The following is a 19,633-nucleotide window of genomic DNA, read 5'->3' as shown; positions in this document are numbered from 1 at the left end:
AGAACCTGGGTTCAATCATGTCCACATTTGGCCGGAGGTGAAACACAAACGGCACCCATGTGTTATGCGAAGTCTGTGCAAATTAAATATGCCCAGGGGGTCAAAATTAATACAAAGCCCTCCACTGCAGCGTCCCTCAAAGCTTGAGTCACTTTGAGATGTTAAACCTCACAAAGCATACCATACCGTAAGAGCATAAGACAAAATCATGAACACAAGAATTTTGTTTCACCTGAGAAGTGTAAGAGTGAAACGTTAAAAAGCTGATTTTATTAACTTATGTGACCTAACTTTGCTCAGAAGAATAAAAAAAAAAAAACAAAGTTGCTCAGCTTCCTATTTTGCTGTTGCATGGCAATGAGCTTAGTTTCAACAGTTTTGAAGGGCTAACAGGAACTCTGACAGTTACAGTTACAAATGGAGATTTCTCAGCATTTGGCCTGGGCAGAGCACACTGACATGCCTGGGAACAGTTACAGTAACATGTCTTAGTGAGCATATACCATACGAGGCATGGTGAGCGTGTGCAGTGCCCGACTGGTCTGGCAACCCGAGCTGAGCCCTTATCGGGGAAGCAACATGGCCTCTGCCGCGTACAGACACTTTTAACCACTGTTGACCTAATTTCATAGTTAGGCCTATTCTAACGAGCAAAAAGATCACTCTGGCCCTCATTCACCCTGATATGGTTTACCTTCCCAAGCACAGGCCTGAACAGCAAACCGCCAAGGACTGCAGCAGTAGGAACGGTTTGCCACATGTTTGCAAGATAGCTGTCCAACCCTCTCAGTTTGGTAATAAACACCCATTTCGTACAGAGTGCATAAGTGTGGAATAAGCCAGTGGCTTCAAGAGGCATTTCACATCCGGTTACCGGTGAAACAACACGGGGGGGCTGCAAAGGACGATAAAGCACTCCACTCACGGGCAGTTGGCCACAATGGTGGCCAGACCGTTCTCAGTGATGTCCCAGCACCAGGGAAGCTCTAGCGTACGCAGCTGTGGGCACCTGCACATACGCCGAGAAGCCTTCAGTACAGGGGCAAAACTATCCGGCGTACTCCACCCAATGTTAAGTTCGAATAAAAATCGACTGGCTGGCTATTACGTGTCTATAGTCGGATACAACTCCAGAACGAGGCGGCTGTTCTCCGCCAAAGGACCCCCCTTCAGCCAATGGCATCGGCCGATTCTAACGTGCCACTCCACTCCCTGCACTGACATGCTAGCAGGTGCTTGAGAATCGGCCAATGCATTTGGCTGGAAAGGGGTCCTTTGAAGCGGAATGGCTGCTTCGTTCTGGAGTTGTATCTTACTATAGGTTCACCTTTCTTTGGCAGCAAACGCGTTCGCTGCCGACAAAACTTTGCTTAAAGACGGAACACTTTTTCATTCCGGCAACTCGGTTCAAACGAGAGACTGTACAGGACTTCATAATCACCGTTTTGCAAGTCAATGGCAGTGCAGTGTAACCTTAGAGGTCCGCACCCACAAAAGAACTGCACCGACGTCAAAGTTTTCTGAGATTACATAAGAAAGCCTCATCAAGCCTATCAAGGCTTTGTTCCCAGCAAAGGTAGCCTCCTGTTTGTCATTACAATGTATGGGTCAATCAACACATGCCAACTTCAATTTATCCTCGGTGTTCCTTGAAGGTGCACTGAAGAGGAATCTGAACTCGTCTTTTTGCCGCGGGAACTCAATCTACACGTTCCGAGCATTCTTAGAAACTTCAATTTATTGCCCTGTGTGGCCGATTTCCCTAATTAAATCGAATTAACACCTGGCTCCCGCCTTTTTTTTTAATTCTCCCTCGTACGGTGGGCGGAGTCAACCAACGCGTGGAGTGCCTTTCAGCCAGTTCCGTGGCAGCTTGCCGCTCTGCCATCGGCGGAGTAATACGTAGTAGCAAATAGTCCGCGCGTATTTTTATTTCTGCGGGCTTATTTTGCGGCTATATTATCTGCGAATGAAACTATTTATTCATGGAAACCTAAAAAACTAAATAAAACGAAAGCAAAGCCTCCACGGAGCTGGCTGAAAGGCATTCCATGCGTTGGTCGACTCCGCCCACCGTACGGGGGAGAATGAAAAAAAAAGGGCGGGAGCCGGACGTTAATTCGATTTATTTAGGGAAATCGGCCACACAGGGCAATAAGTCGCAGCTTCTAAGAATGCTAGGAACGTGTAGATCGAGTTCCCGCGGCAAAAACACAAGTTCAGAATCCTCTTCAGTGCACCTTTAAGGGGGGACACTGGTTTAGACCTATATTCCTTATTTTTAGCCCAATCCTAAGGAAACTTTACCACCTTGCTCAGTTTTTATAGTTAATTCAAAAATGAAATTACCTTTTTCATAAATTAGTTGGTTCCCAAGATAATTTTTAATTAGTCATTCATTACTACCTCGGTGCAAAAAAAAAACTACTTAATAAAAAAGCATTTTTAATCCATGGCTACATATAGTATGGTGAGTAAAGAGTGCAACAATCAAAACCATTTTTCCATTTTACCCTCATTAGTAATTTTACAGCACTTGGAATATCAATGGTCAAGGTGTGAATGTAATGCATCGATAAACTTTGCGAAGTTATCAATTTTTGAAGTGCGACTGAACAAATCTGCTTTGATTATTGCACACACTGTGCCTTTAGCTTCCCCTAGCGAACAGTATGACATCTCTATCTGTCCTAGATGTTGAGATATCGACACACTAAGACAGCCAGACGTCCAAAATTTCCATGCCATTAAATTGTCTGCTCCTGCATAAATTTAGCCCATACGATGATCTGAATTTAATATTACAATCAAAATGTTGATTTCTTGAAGGAAAAAATTGGTACAGTTGGAAAATAATAGCTACCGATTTCACAAATGTCCATTTTTGAAAATCAATTTTTTGGCTATTTTTCGGTCTCAAAGACCAGCGTCCCCCCTTAAGGGGGGACGAGGGTCGTAAATCTAACTTTTTTATTTATAGCTAGAATCTCATCAAATTTTGCACACAGATGCATTTTTCTCTTCTGATTCCAAATATGTAATCATAATTGAGCGGCTGGTCTTAAATCTTGCTAAGTCTAGAATGTAATTAGGTAATTTCTTACGTAGCTTTAATGAACTTTCTCATAGCATTTTGTTGCTTTTATTGACATGAATTGATAACCAGAGAGTTACCATGCCTGATGACATTCTTCGTTTTTCTCTAAAGGCATGTCATCCTGACATACTACGTCGAGAGTAAAAGGTCGCAGTATCTTACACTGCAACTCGTTAAACTAATTGTAAATTGCTATTCATACGCGGCCTAAACTAAAAAACTGAGAATGTCACTGGGTATGGGAACTCTCTGGCTATCATTTCATGTCATTAGAAGCAACAAAATGCAATGAGAAAGTTTATTAAAGCTGCGTAAGAAATTACCTAATTACAGTAAAGAAATTGGTTTGGTTTATGGGGTTTAACGTCCCAAAGCGACTAAGGCTATGAGAGACGCCGTAGTGGAGGGCTCCGGAAATTTCGACCACCTGGGGTTCTTTAACGTGCACTGACATCGCACAGTACACGGGCCTCTAGAATTCCTCCTCCAAAGAAATTCTAGCCACCGCGGCCGGGATCGAACCCGCGTCTTTTGGGTCAGCAGCCGAGCACCATAACCGCTGAGCCACCGCGGCGGCAGTAAAGAAATTGAGATAACTTTTGATCTAAGACCAGCAGCTCAATTACAACTACATTTCTGAGATCAGAAGAGAAAAACGCATCTGTGTGCAATATTTTATCCGATTCTAGCCACAAATAAAAAGGTCGGTTTTAAGACCCTCGTCCCCCCTGAAAGGTGCACTGAAGAATAGGAGTAGCACTGCTGTCAACCCAGGCAGTGTGTGACACCCACCCCCGAACGAGCAGGGCCAGTGCTTCATCGTCGAGTGCCAGACTGTCCAGCTCGAGGCGGGTAAGATTCGCCAGGCTCTGGTTCTCAAACATGCGCCCGAGTCCCCGGGCTGTCAGCCGGGGCCCACGCCGCAGTTTGAGCTGCCTCAGCTCGTGCAGGCCCTGCGGTCAAAGGAAATGCTGGTCTCTACACTTTAATCACGTGAACTGCCCTGCTATCTTCACTGCCATGTACACCTCAACAATGTGAAAGCTGCGGACATGAAAGAGCAAGCACCAAGCAAAGCCATGCCCAGCGGAGGATCTATCATCTCCTTCTTAAGCAGTGCCAGAGGTAATACATTTCATCTAATCAGTGTCACGAATGGTGCAGGTTGGGATCAAAGTTGAACCATCATCATCAGCCTGACTACGCCCACTGCAGGGCAAAGGCCTCTCCCATGTCTCTCCAGTTAACCCTGTCCTTCACCAGTTGTGGCCACCGTATCCCCGCAAACTTCTTAATCTCCTCCGCCCACCTAACTTTCTGCCACCCCCTGCTACGCTTGCCTTCTCTTGCAATCCACTACGTTACCCTTAAGGACCAGCGGTTATCTTGCCTCCGCATTACATGCCCTGCCCAAGCCCACTTCTTCCTCTTGATTTCGACTAGGATGTCACTAACCCGCGTTTGTTCCCTCACCCACTCCGCCCGCTTCCGATCTCTTAACGTTACATCTATAATTGAATATCTGACAAAAAAAAAAAAATAGCCAGGAATTCCATGTTCACGTGGAATGCAAAACACATGCAATGAAGAAACATAACATGCTGTCCTAATTGTAACAAGTCTATTCAAAGGAAGCAACAAGTCGACAGCGGAATAAAGCTGTCACACACAGACAAAAGATGCAAAGACAAGCACAGAGATTTCAAGGAAACAAAAATACAACCATGATTTGTTACAGCTTTACTCATGGCATAAAAGCTTGCTCTACTGCAAAGCAGGCAAGTTGAAAGTTGAATGCAACAGTGCATCCTGTGCGGTTTTTCACCCACGCAAGTTGTGCCTGCACTCAGCTGGGACTGGACATGGTTAATTGGGGAGACAAGGGCTTCTGTCCTGAAGTAGGCCTCATCAGGATTATGATTATGATGATGATGACACAAAGAACTAACAGAAATGTCCTAGATTCCCCTCCATACTGGTCTTTTAATCACAGCTAACAAAAACACCAATGGCTACCACCTCTATCAAGAAAACCAAATTTGCAAGTAAACCAGCCAGCTCAGATTGCTGCTGCTCTCAATGAAAGCCACCATAAAATGAATAAAACTCTTAAGCAATCCTCGGTGGATCGTTTGAACGCATTAGCTGCCAAACGCTCGTTACATCTAAGCCTGACACACTAAAGTTCGTTACAGTAGCCGAACGGTTTTTTTCGGACTCCGATAGTTCGGACTTCTGCAATATTTCAGACTTTGCTGATGAATCGTCAGGCACCTCATAGGAACGAGTACATTTTCACGACCGATATTTCAGGATCTCCAGAGTCCAGAAATTCAATATTTTGGATGAAAATAGATGCTTGCATGAAGGTTCGCTTTTTCGGCCTTGTATACAGATGCGATCATGCATCGCTACCACAGCTAACTGGTTCTCCGCAACCGTGAAAGGCGCCATCTTGGATATAAACCAAGTAACTCGGACAGACTGGCTTGGATAGGCTTGGTTTTTTGTACTTCAATGTCGCACTGTCTGGTATCATGACGTGAGAGCTGGTGCGGAGATGACAAAAGCATGCCTGTGGCTCGGATACAGTCTAATATTATCACTTGCAAGTAGAATGCTGAGTGCGGCGAAGTTAGCGATTTTTAAGGCCGGCTTTTCGCAGGAAGATCATTTTTTCGAAGTTCATGAATTTTTTGGGCTGTTCGATTATTCGGACCATTTTCCGGATTCCCCAGAGCCTGAAAATTTGGTCAGTGACTGTATACCTAAAGTGGTACACTCTAGGTTCACTATACCCGAGGTCCACACACACAAAAGTTTGTGTGGCATACTGAGGTTATACCCGAGGTATATCTGAGGTTATATCTGAGGTTATATCTGAGGTTATATCTGAGGTAGCACACAAAGTTTGTCAGAGGGCAGGTTGCTACCAGCCACTAACAGACAGTGCCCGCCATTTTCACTTTCACTGACCCCTCTAATGCTCACGCATTAAAGCAATGCCCCAGCCTTAATAAACGCGCACTTCTTTGTGATGTTACAAAATGTGTGCTATGTCGGATTAAAGGCGTGCTAAGACTAGACAAGCATGGAACACATACATTTAACACCCGTTTCAGGGAAAAGAATAGCCCACGAAATGACTGGCCGACAGGTGGTTCTTAATGAACAGTGAGAGGAGGCGCATCCTAAAGGCTCTGCAGTTTGGCGCAAGAAAAGCTACTGATAACCAAATTTACTCGAAGATAAGTGTCCCAAGATTTAGCCTAGGTTCTGGTTCAACGAGGCTAGTGAGATCACCTCCAAACTTTTCACCTGTGGATCAGACTGCATGATCCCTTTCTGATACCGCACAGGCATCCGTGGGGTGTGTGCTGCCTTTGCTGCAAGCATTCTGCAGCTTTTCCACAACCTAATATTCTACCATTTGATCAGACAAGCTAGGCAGTGAGGAAGAAAAAGTGATGCATACACTGAAAAGAACAGGTAAGGGTTGATGGTAAGATGAGGTAAAATACCTTTCAGCCCAGCCAGAAACATGAAAAAACTTAAGAAAAAAAAAATGGCAACTGATTTGCGTAGTTAGGCTAAGTAGCAAGGTGCGTTTCGCAATTTTTTGCATTTCTAAACGTTGCTGCGCTAAGGTGTTTGTCGCGGTGTGTCTTCTTTATAAAAGGTGAGCCACCTGTCCCCTAGGTCATGTGACCTTGCAACACCATCATAACCTGCCAGGTGCACGCATGCACGCACACCCACACACACACACCTGTATAGCTCACCAACTGCCAGAAGCTGGCTTCAGACACACATACAACGACTAAGTGTGGGGAACGGCCACTAAAAGCGCTGGCACTAAATGAAGGAAACACTCACGAATATTCAGATGCCATTGAAGCTAAGGTGGTACACCTGTTTGGGGAAGCTCAAGACATGATCAGCACAAAGTCTCAAGGGTCCGCCAGCAAGCGAGACGCGCTGAGAAGACATTGTGTCGCTGGAGTGCACGGAACAAGCCTCGAAAACAACTGAGCCTTGCAGGCAGCCTCCCAGCACAGGCTCAACCTTACTTGGCGAGTGCAGCTACTGTTGGTTCACACTTCTCAGATCAGCCAGGCCTCTTTTACTGTCAAAAGTTACAGGCACATATTGTAGCTGGAACTGTCTTCCAGGTATACACATTTTCAATAAGGGCTCCTTGGGTGTCGCCTTGAGCTAGCACGGTGGAAGTAGCAGCGGAGCCACTCGGTATGCAACAGCCTGGAGAGGATGTGTTTCAACATCCTCCTCGCCCAATGGAAAGGTCTATCTATATACATGGGTAGGCAGTAACAAGCACTTCACGCCTACATTCAAAAGCTAAAGTGTACATGCTACATCCTTCAATGCAAACAAACACTACAGTACGTATTACAATACACTCCCATGTGAAGCCAATTCGCACGACTACATGAGCGCTGCCTCTCTAGTTAGTGCGCACCAGAATCCTTTTTGCCTATGTCGCGAAATTGGGGAGTGGAAAGAGGAAAAACAATGCGTGAAAAAAAATTGCACTTGCCTGGATGCAGGTGAGACTGGCATCCGAGAGATTATCAGCGTAACTGACGCCCAGGGTGCGTAGCCGCTTGCAGACGCGCAGCGCCTCGAACGAGGTGTCCGTCAGCTCCTCCCCATCGAGCTCCAGCGAGATGAGCTGGGGCCCGAGGCAGCGGCCCAGCTCACACACCGCCCTGCAACGACCACCAGTGGGGAGAGGCAAGCCACGTCACATGCCGAGCTCACAACCAAATCCTAGTCCAAGCGCCCCCTATGATAACAAAGACTGGCTGCTTACGTTTTGTGTCTTCTACAGAACAGATGGTTCACCATTCGATGACATAAGGAGAGTAACAACTCGTTAGCATCCACCCAAGTGCAACTACCCATAAGGAAAAGCAGTGCGACCTTCATAGCCATATGGCTGCGCTCGGATGAATGCTAATGGATAATTATTCCCTTCCAAATTCTACTCCACCCTGGAGGATTCCCCGGAGTGCACTGGACTGCCACTGTCCAATGTGTTTAGGGAGATCTCCCAAGGTGAATTCCTGAACACACTGAACTGAGACCGTAGGGGCTCGGAGAAACCATGTGTCTGCCTCATAAGCGGGAGGTGTGGGGATCGATCCCCAGTGCTTCCGGGAGGGGAACATGTTAGCCAAGACACACTTTGACCAAGCTGCCCTAGTGCTGCTGAAATTAAACCGTCATCATCACTGAACAGACATGAATGACGTGTAGTGGATGCTACAAGTTCTCTTGCGAGTTTTCTTTGCCGTCCCAGCACTTCTCCCATCCCCAGGAACATGCAACAAGGTGCAAAGAGGTCATTCAAGAAGGTCCCCTCTACACCCTCCATTTTTCTGCCCCGACTGGTGCCCTCTAGCTGCTGAGTGGCCACATAGTACCTGGCGCAATTAAGCAGTTTGAAAACAGATTTTGTTGCTAATTATGGCAATAAGCTTCATACTCAGTAGCCAGCAGAGCGAAGTACAATGTAAAGCCACACAGGCAATCCACCAATGGTGGGAAATGCATGACGTTATGCTCAAACGTTACCCTCAATCATAGAGTTTCTTACTATTACCTAGAAGGAAAGCTGGCGGCGCTGCACTTCAGCCACCATGGACGCTCAAAGCATCATGGGGCGGTGAGCTACTTGTTGCGGCACAGTCATAGTTTTTCGAGAACATAGAGTAGCACTACTAAGACGTTTCATTCCGAAAACGTTGTTCGTGTGTGCGCAGACGACCTTCAAGCGAACGCAGTGCACAAAAACCATAGTAGTGAAAACGCATAGACACACGACGCCAATAAAAGGTTTCACTTTTCCGAAATGCCATTAAAAAACCTTTTAAAGTATCTAAGCTACAACATTTCTTTTTTTTTGAAAACATATTCACTTTTAAAAATGTGCCTGTTAATTACGAAATATTAGTTTTTGTAGTGTTCATTACTTGGCCAATAGGAAAGCTAGCCACCTCTTATTTTGGGCAAACTTTGCATTTACATGCTTTCCTGCTCGTTTGTTGCAATTTACAGGCAGGATATTGAATGTTAGGACATTCGTAATTATCTAACAGCTTTATTTTTCTTTTATTTTTTGGCCAAAAGTTGTAGTTCTGCAGTCGGTAGTTCACCGCCCCATGATGCTTTGAGCGCCCATGGTGGCTGAAGGGGTCTCGAGGGGCCTCCATGCAAACTCCCATAGACGGGCTGCCAGCTTTCCCACTAGGTAATAGTAAGAAACTCTATGCCCTCAACCACTTCTCACATTATGCCTCTGGATGTGACACATGACACAGCATTTCACAAGCCAGTCGTGGATCATTGTTTGTTCTGTGTATGTTGTACGTCCCTTCATAACAGAACACTGTTTTGTAATAACTCACAATGTGCATCAGCATGCTGCAGTAGTACATTTTGTTTTCGACTATGTGCTGCGTCACAGTGTTGCAGTAGCACATTTTATTTTTGACTGAAAGTACAAGATTAACAGCACAACAGAATCAGACTTTTGAGTTGATCATTAACGCCTAAAAATGGCAGAAGGTACACGCAAACCTTTGCAATAAGTGCTCCTCTATGTACAAGAACTGCTCGCTGGACTGTTGTGTCCACAGCATGGAGAAATTGGTTTGGCTTGGCTTGATTTAGTTTATGGAGTTTAATGTCCCAAAGCAACTCAGGCTATGAGGGCTATGACGCCATAGTTGAGGGCTCCAGATAATTTCGACCACCTGGGGTTCTTCAACGCGCACTGACATCGCACAGTACACAGGACTCCAGCTTTTTACCACCATGAAAATCCGACCGCCGTGGCTAGGATTGAACTGGCGTCTTTTGGGTCAGCAGCCAAACACTACAACCATTGAGCCACTGCAGCGGCTAGCATGGCGAAAGTGGCAGCGTCAACCGTCTACATGTGTTGACAACAATTCGAAGAGCGCTACTTTTTAAACAATGCAACATCTACATGTAAACTGAATAGTGAACACCTCAGCTTAAAAATGTGAAGTCAAGATTTGTTTAGAAGAGGTGAGAGCACTTGTTTCCGATCCACTCATGTTATCTGTATCATGAATATCGTGAATTAATCTGATTAAGCTTCTTTCTGGTGGCGATCCCAAATATGCAACTGTGACTGCTGTTACAAGTAGTGGAGTGCACTGCATTTTAACTGCAGTGCATTTTAACTGAAGATGGGTCTGTGCTAAAATGCTGATCTGCATTTGCTGGACACCTCACATATTAGTCTTGAAAATAGTTATTCTATAATTTGATCCATGGCGCACTAAACCGACAGACACACAAACTAAGGTATGCATCTAGTTCTAGTGTTTTTTGTTTTTTTTGCAGTTTGGGATGCTAGAGAACAAAAGCTTTTATGCATGCTCTACTGCTAAAATTGTGACTTTCGAGGAGTAGTGAGGAATAAACTTGAAACACCTGCAATAGAGATGTTATGAACTCAAATGAAATCTCAGATATTTCCCTTTCAGGGTGGGAAGCAAATTGAATTGAATAGCAGCCTGAAAAAGAAGTTTCAAAAACTTCATGAAGCGTGTGCGTATAAAAAAGGAATGTGAAATGTTACATATACACACAGTAGCTAATTTACACTTTTGTCCATTTGCTCTCCATTCATCCTGTTTATGTCAAATGTATCTCGTAAAAACATAAACATGGCAGCATCTCATTACAGTCTTTGCTGTCAAAATTTTTACGACCTTCTCCGTCATGAGAGACTAGCTAGGGATCACACTGAGCTATTCAGACAGGCCCTCAGACAGGCACAAAACATGAAAAACAAGACACATACGAGCGCAAAAGACATGGACAGAGAAAGACTTGGACAACATGAGCGCTTGTGTTGTCCAAGTCTTTCTCTGTCCGTGTTTTTTGGGCTCGTACGTGTCTGCTGTACACCAACTAGCCCAAAGGTCCGTGCTCGTGAAAAACAAGACCTCCCAGCCTGGCACCTACGACGTGTGGTGCTAGCGCTACCTAAAGTCACAACCAAGCTCTTTTACAAGGCTGGATGTGATGTTCCTGCATGATAAATATACGCTGTCAGCTGGCTCGCAAAGGATGCTTGGTAGGTGCCAGTTTTGTGACAGATGACACACCCCACTTGGCTCTGTGCCCAGCGACTTGAGCACGGGGTGCTTAATTAAGGTGACATTTTGTGTCAGAGGCCTGGCTAGCAAACGGAAACTCCACCGTCTTTGTTCCAAATGCAGTGACACCACTCCCAGTTGAGAGCAGTCCACCACACTACTTTGGCAACAACCTCTAATCTTCACTCTGCCCGTCATTCCCCCTTTCCCTTTCCCTTCCCCCTCTAGTGCGCAATAGCTGGCCGAAGGCAAGTTCCTCCAACACGCTTCACAGTGAAGCAGGTTTGTCTCATATTTGTCCACAAGTGAATTGGACTTGTTGGCTCAGCATAATCAAACGGCAAGAAGAAACAACAGATACCATACAACGCTGACTTCCAACGACATTTTTCTGGAAGAACGTGTCAAAACTGAGTGCAGCTGATGGTACGTGCCAAGGGAGATGAATATGCACTCACTCAAGGCGTAGTTGAGTCAAAGTGTAGCGTGTGTCGAGTAAGAATACCACTGTGCCTAATTTTTGTCTTGGTGTATCACTATACATAAAGTTAAGTATGTTTGAAACTGCACATTCAAAAGCACACATATCTACATTTCCCTGCAATGGTGCAGTGGAAAAGCTTGCCATTCTTGACAACATTTTTGCCCAGATAAGTTACTGTTGGTCTCGAAAGATTCTCTGCTCTGCTGAAAGCTTCCGACGTTTCTCAAAGCTATGCCTCCTCTGTTATCAATGCCTGTCGGATCATCCTCTGTCCAATGGTAGCAGTACGGAAGCCTCGTTCACCTGTCTTCCTTGAAAGCTAACAAATGGGAAAGGCCGGCTGAGAGGGAGAGGATAAGTCGTGATTCAGCATTTTCATCCGATGTAACAGGCACTGCTAACAGAGGAGGCATTGCTCAGGCATATGTTTTGATAATGGCGGTGATGATAACAGTGCTCAGGCCATCAAGTTGGCTCTGAAACTACACTCAACTTTCGAACATCCTTGACTTTAGACATACTGCGGAGAAACGGCTGCGTCTCATCCCTCAAACGCCACACACAGGGGAGCACTGAAAGGAGCAATTACTTTTGAAGTGAGGCAATGACGTGGATAATTTCCAACTGAGAAGAAAGCAACGTATTCCTATGTGCAATACAGTAACAAATTAGAGACCTGGAAGCCATCCATTATCTCTAAACACCAAGATTAAAGGAGCTAAAACAGCTCATTCCACCATAGAAAGTTTTACAGCAGTGAAACTGATAAGCCTGTTGCTAGACAAATTAGACATGCTCTCAGTTTTGCATCACATATCATATGTATCACACACTGTGGAGGCATAATTTTGAGTCCATCTGCAAAGGCCTGCCATGCTGGCAGACACTTCGTTGATCACAGATTCCCTGAGTGTATGATCACCTGATGAACATATCTCGGTGGACACCTAAACCTCGCCGGAAGGGAAGGGAGGAGGATGGGAGTGAGCGAAGACACCGTATTCACTCCAAACCATCGAGCTGGCATGGCGGAGTGGATAGCATGCTCGTCTCACACGCCGAAGACCGGGGTTCGATTCTCGAGCTCGACCGATTTCCTACTCGTTTTATTTATTTATATGGCCTTACTAGAAAAGTTTATTAGGCTAATTGGGTAATTAAGCCATTAACTAAGCTCAGTCCCACTTACTTGGAGCATCACTATACGATCCGTTCAATTGGTTGCATGGTTACTAGCCAAAGTACAATTGGCCCCGTTTGAAATTCGCCTACTGTGATGTCACGACCATTTCGACCAATTGAAAAGCGTGACATTTCTGTCGACAGCTGCTGCTTACAACGATGAGACATTAAAGGCTTCCGCCTTAATACAGCACTCGGAATCAACGTTTCGTAAATCACCCATAAATTTGTGGACCCCGTGGATGCAATCATCTTGTGGGAATAGCACTACTACCACACAGGAAACCTCTGGAGTAAACAGTATTGCTACTGAAGTCAGAGTCATCAATCTCAGCAGATCAGGGGGCACACTTTCAGCATGATGCCCGTTGACTGTCACCAAGCCATCTACGGAGGCACAAAATTCAGCCATGCAATAGCCACGATTATAGAGAACCTGATTGTTGGGGTGAAATGCTAGAAAAAGATGAGTCTCTGATCTCTACTCGTGCTTACCAAAAGCACATTGGTCATGGTACTCACTTACATTACATTACATTCAAGCCATCAGGGGCAGCGCAAGATAAGCACTGTGATTGCCTGTGCTGCACTGGCAGGAACCAAGGGGCCTTTCATACAGTCAATGAAACCACTCGCACAGTCAAACGACTCTATCCATACCCTCAAACATGATATCTTGACTCTCAGGCCCATGACACAGCACTTCGTAAGAGGAAGGGAAGAATATATGACTTCTCAAAGTGGCACTATTGTTAAAGCTCTGAGCAACAGTTTACAAGGAAAATGGGCAGACACTGAAGCCATTCATAAACCCTATCTAGGGCCACAAGTCAAGAAAAAAATGCAGCTTTTCCCTGTCAAGGTCCTTCTTCCCCAGTTGATTCGCACGAACCAGCTAGTGTGACACTGTAGGGAGTGGCAGATGAAAGGGGATAGTCCCCTCTCTCTATGGTTCAGGATAGTCCCTTCCCTACATCCCTGCACTGTCCTTCTAGTCACACTAGCAGGTTCACGGGAACCGGCCGACGCCGGTGGCTGGAATGGGCCTTTGACAGGGAAATGCCACTTTTTTCTTGACTTGTATCTGATAGCTGACGATTAAGTGAAAAGAAATGTTAAGCATCGCGCCTGGCTGCACATCACGTGGAATTGGTCCGAAACTGATACGTCAGAGTGTGCACCAGACACACATCGTGCTACGCAGCGCGCAGCATTCTTACGAAACTCTGGGCAGGAAAGCCGCACGGAGTAGAGGGTCACGAGAAGCAAGCGGGTCACCAGACGCTTTTCTTCACGAACACCCACAGCAATAAAACTACTCAGCCACTCCACTTTGAGTGTGTCAATACCTGTCCGTTATCCTGGGAATGCCGTCGGCGTTGAGAAACCTGAGGTGCGGGCATCCGCGCGCCAGCGCCACGATGCCCTCGTCGCTGACCAGACCGCAGTGGGAAATGTTGAGGCTCACGAAGTACGGCAGCCGGCAGAGGGGCGCGAGGGCCGCGTCGTCCATGGCCTTGCAGCCTTCGACGTTCAGGTGCGACAGCTCGCTGCACGCGTCCACGAGCGCCGACACTGCCCCGCAGTTGACGTCCACCGAGAAGCCCACGTCCAGTAGCCGCAGCCTGCGCACCGCAAACGACCGCGCCGCCAGCTCGAGCACGTGCGGCGACCCGCGCATCGTCAGGTCCTCGAGCAACGGCGCTCGGTCCAGCAGCGACCCGAAGCTGGCCGCGTCGCAGTCGCTCTCCACCTCGACGCGTTTCCACAGAGAAGGGTCGTAAGCGACCCTGTGGAACGATTCGGAGACGCGCGCGACCACCGTCAGCTCGCAGTGCGTAAGGTAAGAGAACACCAGCAACTGAAGCTCGAACGGCAAGTCTTCGAACTCGACGCGGTCGGACCCGCCCGACAACGCGAGCGTGCCGATGGCGTCGTCGCAATCCCCGACGTCGCCGCCGCCGGCTTCGCAGCACTGCACTTCTCCGTTCATCGTTGCGTCAGCGGGTTTCCTGGTCCATCGCTTTCGGTGAACACGACAGACGCTAGCCAGGCGGGCTGCACCGGGACATCCGCGACACACCGCCTTTCCGAGGCCGGACACAAGGCAGTCGCCGTAGGTGCCGTAGGTCGGTCCGTCACTCAACAGCTGATGCGCTCTGCATGGCCAGTTCGGAGACGAGCTGAGGCACCGTGTGTCTCCCTCCGTGGGTCAAAAATAAGAATTGACGATGTTGCAAGACAGGGAGAGATCAAAGAACTACGATATAAATAAATTGTCACGTGCTTCCTTGCGTTGCTGCGCGCTTTCTTGGAACAGCGCCTCTATTTTTTGGAACGGCGCTGCGCCCAACGTTTGCTCCAGCAGCACTACGCAGCATGGCCTCTGAAATCAGTAACTTGGCTTGAGTGGGGAAGGGCCACGGGGAAGGGCGCTTAGGTCTCGGAGGCAAGTTCAGCAGGATAGTAGTTCGCTAGACTCTCGCCAGAGGTACTTCAAGGCGCGGTTTTTCGGCGCGGGAACTTTGGATTGCATCGGTGTCTTATGTTATGGTTTCATAGGAGAAGAGGAAGAGGACGGAGCTGTGCTGACGTGTCTCGCATGGGCTCCCGCCTCGAAGCCACTTTTCGGCAGAAAGAGTCAGCCTTCGGGCTCGAATATTTTGGACGACATCCGGGCCATTGTCCAGTGCCTGCTGAAGCCGGATTTTGCCAATCTACGGACACCTAGGCATATTGCCGGCTGACTGCCGGCCTAGCCATCGAGCTCGACCTAGCTCGCCACCTCTCCGCCGGGAACTGAGCGCCCAGGGACCCGCACAGGTGGAGTACGCCGTGGAAGGCGAGAAAATATCAGCGTCGGAGCTCGAGGACGGAAAATGGGAAACCATTCTTCGGTACCGCGACCGACAACGAGGCCTGAAGAATAAAGGGCCCGCATCAACCGACGACGAGCCTGCGCAGGGGCACGGCCAAGGCAAGTCTAATTCCAATTTTCCATCGCGAAAGAACGGGAAAAAGCTACTTGCACTCAGCAAGAAAGTCCTTCTCCCGCGCTTACCGACCGATGACTACAAAATCGTCTGCCGACCACAAGGTTGGAATCTGAGGGACTTTGCGCCCGGACTACTACTCTTCTGCGCCTGCGAGGTGGCCAGGCTGCCGTATGATACGGTGAAGAATGAAGACATTATCAGAGTCAATACGGCCAACAACACCTTCACGCTATGCACGCCCGATCGTCAACGGGCGACTGCATACGCCAAGATCGAAAAACTGAACCTCCAAGGTCAAACCTACAACGTAACGTCGTACGTGGCGGCGCCCGAAGACTCGGTAAAAGGGGTCATTTACAACGCCTACGCGGGAGACTCGCCCGAAGCGGTTCGCCAAGGCTTCGGAAATAGAAACGAAGGAATAGAAGTTGTGGATGCCCGAAGGATCGGGCAATCCAGAACAATACAAATCACCTTTGGAAACCCAGCCAAGTAATCTATCAGTGCGGCGTCTTTCGGGTCCACCCCTTCAGGGAGCAACATGAAGTATGCTACAACTGCAGGAGGGTAGGACACCGGGCCGATGTCTGCTACAAACCTACAACGAACCTTTGCCGCCGCTGCGGAGAAAATCACTCGCCTCCACCTGAGGGAGAACAGCCAGCCTGCCAACCCGTATGCATCGTCTGCAACGGGGGCCACAACACAGGCAGCCGGAACTGCAAATTCCGACTGATCAACAAGAACAAACAAGGAACGCCCCATGGCAACCAGGCACCCAAGCAAGGGGACAACGACTCATCACTACACGGACACCAGTCTAGGCCCAGGAAGAAGGAACACGGTGCTACCGGAAAAGGAGGAAGCCACAGCCGGAACAACTCCAGCTCCTTCCCGCCCCTGGGGAACCCTGCAGGGAACGACAAGAGAAGCTCGAGCCGCGGACGCAGCGATAGCCGCTCCAACAAAAAGGTGAGCTGGCCAGCAGAGGCCTCCCAATCTATTGACGCTCGAGAGAAGGAATTTCAGATCCAACTACAATCCCGAGACAGAGAAATTGCCAGCCTTAAAAAGGAGTTGGCTGACATTAAACGCCTGTTACAAGCGCATCAGGTACAGAATGCCACTGCGGCTAGAACGCCACCCACCGCGTCCCAGGCTTCGACCAATAATGCGATGGAAACAGACGCTATTTGCCACACTCCCTCCACCGCGTCCCAGTCTTCGGCCCATAACGCGACGGACCCAGACGCCAGAATAGCAACTAAAAGACAGCTTCCTACAAAAGAAGGCGAGGATTCCAAAAGAAAGGCCGAGGCTTCGGAAGCCGACACCCCGCAGCCGTCGAAAGCGCCTACCAAACTCAGGGCAGACATCAATACTCTCTCAGAGAGAACTAGCGCTATATCAACAGAACAAGCAACCTTCCAAGGCCTCGTTACTACCAAATTTGCAGAGATAGATATTCGCTTTGCAACACTAGAGGGACAGGTATCCCAAATAGCCACCTGCATGCAGCAAATAATGGATAGGCTTACAACTATCGAGGCCCGCCTACCCCCCATCTTGGATCTGTCCACGGCGCCACAACCATCTATAACCCAACATGGCACCACGCCAAAAATTTGAAATTTGGCAATGGAACTGCAGAGGCTTCCGCCGCAAGCGGGCCCACTTGCAGCTCCACATCCAACAAGCACCGTCTGTTCCAACCCCAGACGTGATTGCATTGCAAGAAGCTAGCGGCAGGGCTACACTGCCAGGCTATAAAGCATATCTGCCACCTCATTATGATACTAGTAACGCAGCCGGCTCCTTCACAGCCACTCTGGTGCATAGAAATATCACCGCAATTCAACATTTTATAAATGATTCGGAAGAAGATTACACCCTACTTGAAATAGTACCAAGGCAAAAAGGAGACTCAAATCTCTTCATCCTTAATGTATACAACCCGCCCAGAAACAAAGGCAATGGACTCCCACACTTGTTGATAAACACAGTAAAGCTGGCTGCTAGGGCTCAACTAATAATTGTGGGAGACTTAACGCTCAACACCCAGCATGGGGATATACCAAAGCAACTCCGAAAGGGAACCTGCTCTGGCAAATCATACAGTCACTAGGGCTCACAACGCTAAACAACCCGAGCGACCACACACGCATGGGTAACAGTGTATGTGTAGACACATCTCCAGACTTATCCCTCTCTAAAAACGTCAAGGACGCAAAGTGGGTCAACACCGGGCAAAACCTTGGTAGTGATCACTTCATCCTTAGCATCACCTTCCCCACGACGAAACTTAAAAATAAAGCAAAAGACAAGTTCAGGCAACTTCGCGACAAAACAGCTCCAAAGGAGATCTCTAACCTTAGCGACTGGGTTATCTCCCTGAATTCTCAAATTCTCACCAAATTCTCACCAAATTATTCCGAATTGATATGGGTCCCAGCCCATTCGGGGAATCCGGGGAACGAGGCAGCCCACAATAAAGCCCGAGGTTTCGTCGACCGGGCAGTGGATGAGTCTGGCTCCCTGAATTTCACGAAGGACTCAATGATCACATATCATGATCTCACCAATCATTTTAAATTAGAGAGGAGAATTTTCCCCCCTCCAAACAAAAGACTTACCAAAGAACAAGAGGTTACGTGGCGTCGTCTACAGACGAGATCGATACGCACCCCATCACTCCTCGCGCACATTTATCCAGATCTTTACAACCCAAACTGCAAACACTGTGGCCAACGTGCTACCTACGATCACATCCTGTGGGACTGCAAAATAGAGCCACCTCCGGGTGATCTAGTTACAGCTCCTTCTCTCGAGCGGTGGGAGACCGTGCTGGCTAGCTCTGACCCCAGAACGCAAGTTTTGGCGGTGGAGTGGGCTGACAAAGTCGTCGAGGGCTATGTACTCTCGACCACTTAACGCGACCTCTTGCCAAGCTCTTCCCGGCGAATAAAATGTTTTACAATCAAAAATGGTTTCATATGCATAGCTGGTGTAGCGATGAACACTGAACTGCAAAGGAGAAGACACCACAGCGGTTGTCATTTTCAATCGCGATATTACATTCGTATTACTCATGCACATTAGCCCGGGATGCAGTCGCTCGCATATGGCTGCGGACTCTGCGAATTATACGGCCACACTCACAGGCGATTCACAGACTTGGTGGGCACCATTGTGGCTTTGAACGAGGGTGACGTTGGCCAACCTGGAGAAACAAAATAAATAATGCCGCGAATGGGTTTCTAACCCGCGGCGGCGCGAACAGGTAGAGAGCAGTGAGCTATCGCCGCAGCCGATCACGCCTCGTGTTAAATTGGTCGGTCGGTCGGTCGGTCGGCCTCAAGTAGAATGGCACATACCCACTACGGGGGAGTGGCCAAGAAATTGCAACACATCTCGCGCTGTGTATAGCACGTCGTCGTCTTCATCAACTGCCATCTGTGCGCAAGTCATGAAAGGAAAGGAAAAGCGCTTTCAATCGCGCTTTCAGGTATACGCGTAGCGTTGGCGCCCACCTGATAAAACCTATTTTCGCACAATATTTCGTGGTTAGCAATGGTAGACAGCCAGCAGTTCTGTTTCTCCTTCAATAAGTTGTCGATTTCCTCTCTGAGGCCAAAAAATCTGTCCATCACTTTTCCGCGGCTCAACAAGCTCACGTTCGTGTGGTATAGGATCTCCTTATGATTGTGTTCTTCCT

At 47.8% G+C, this 19,633-nt stretch overlaps 1 protein-coding gene across 1 annotated transcript in view; it reads right to left on the bottom strand.

Moving 5' to 3' along the window:
• The window catches only part of LOC149362214 (uncharacterized), a 28,321-nt gene extending 13,031 nt beyond the window's left edge, over positions 1 to 15,290 (bottom strand). The window contains exons 1-4 of the mRNA XM_089572947.1: positions 14,272 to 15,290; positions 7,656 to 7,827; positions 3,890 to 4,050; positions 926 to 1,009 (exon numbers count right to left, since the gene is read on the bottom strand). Of these exons, the coding sequence (XP_089429073.1) occupies positions 926 to 1,009; positions 3,890 to 4,050; positions 7,656 to 7,827; positions 14,272 to 14,915 (1,061 nt within the window). The 5' untranslated portion in view covers positions 14,916 to 15,290. The remainder of the gene's footprint in view (positions 1 to 925; positions 1,010 to 3,889; positions 4,051 to 7,655; positions 7,828 to 14,271) is intronic.
• Positions 15,291 to 19,633: the final 4,343 nt, after the last annotated feature.

Source organism: Amblyomma mixtum, chromosome 2 (assembly GCF_055824585.1).
Source record: "Amblyomma mixtum isolate Tamu chromosome 2, ASM5582458v1, whole genome shotgun sequence".
Lineage (NCBI taxonomy): Eukaryota > Metazoa > Arthropoda > Arachnida > Ixodida > Ixodidae > Amblyomma > Amblyomma mixtum.
Note: the sequence above shows the minus strand (reverse complement) of the source record. Positions and strands in the feature narration are given on the sequence as shown.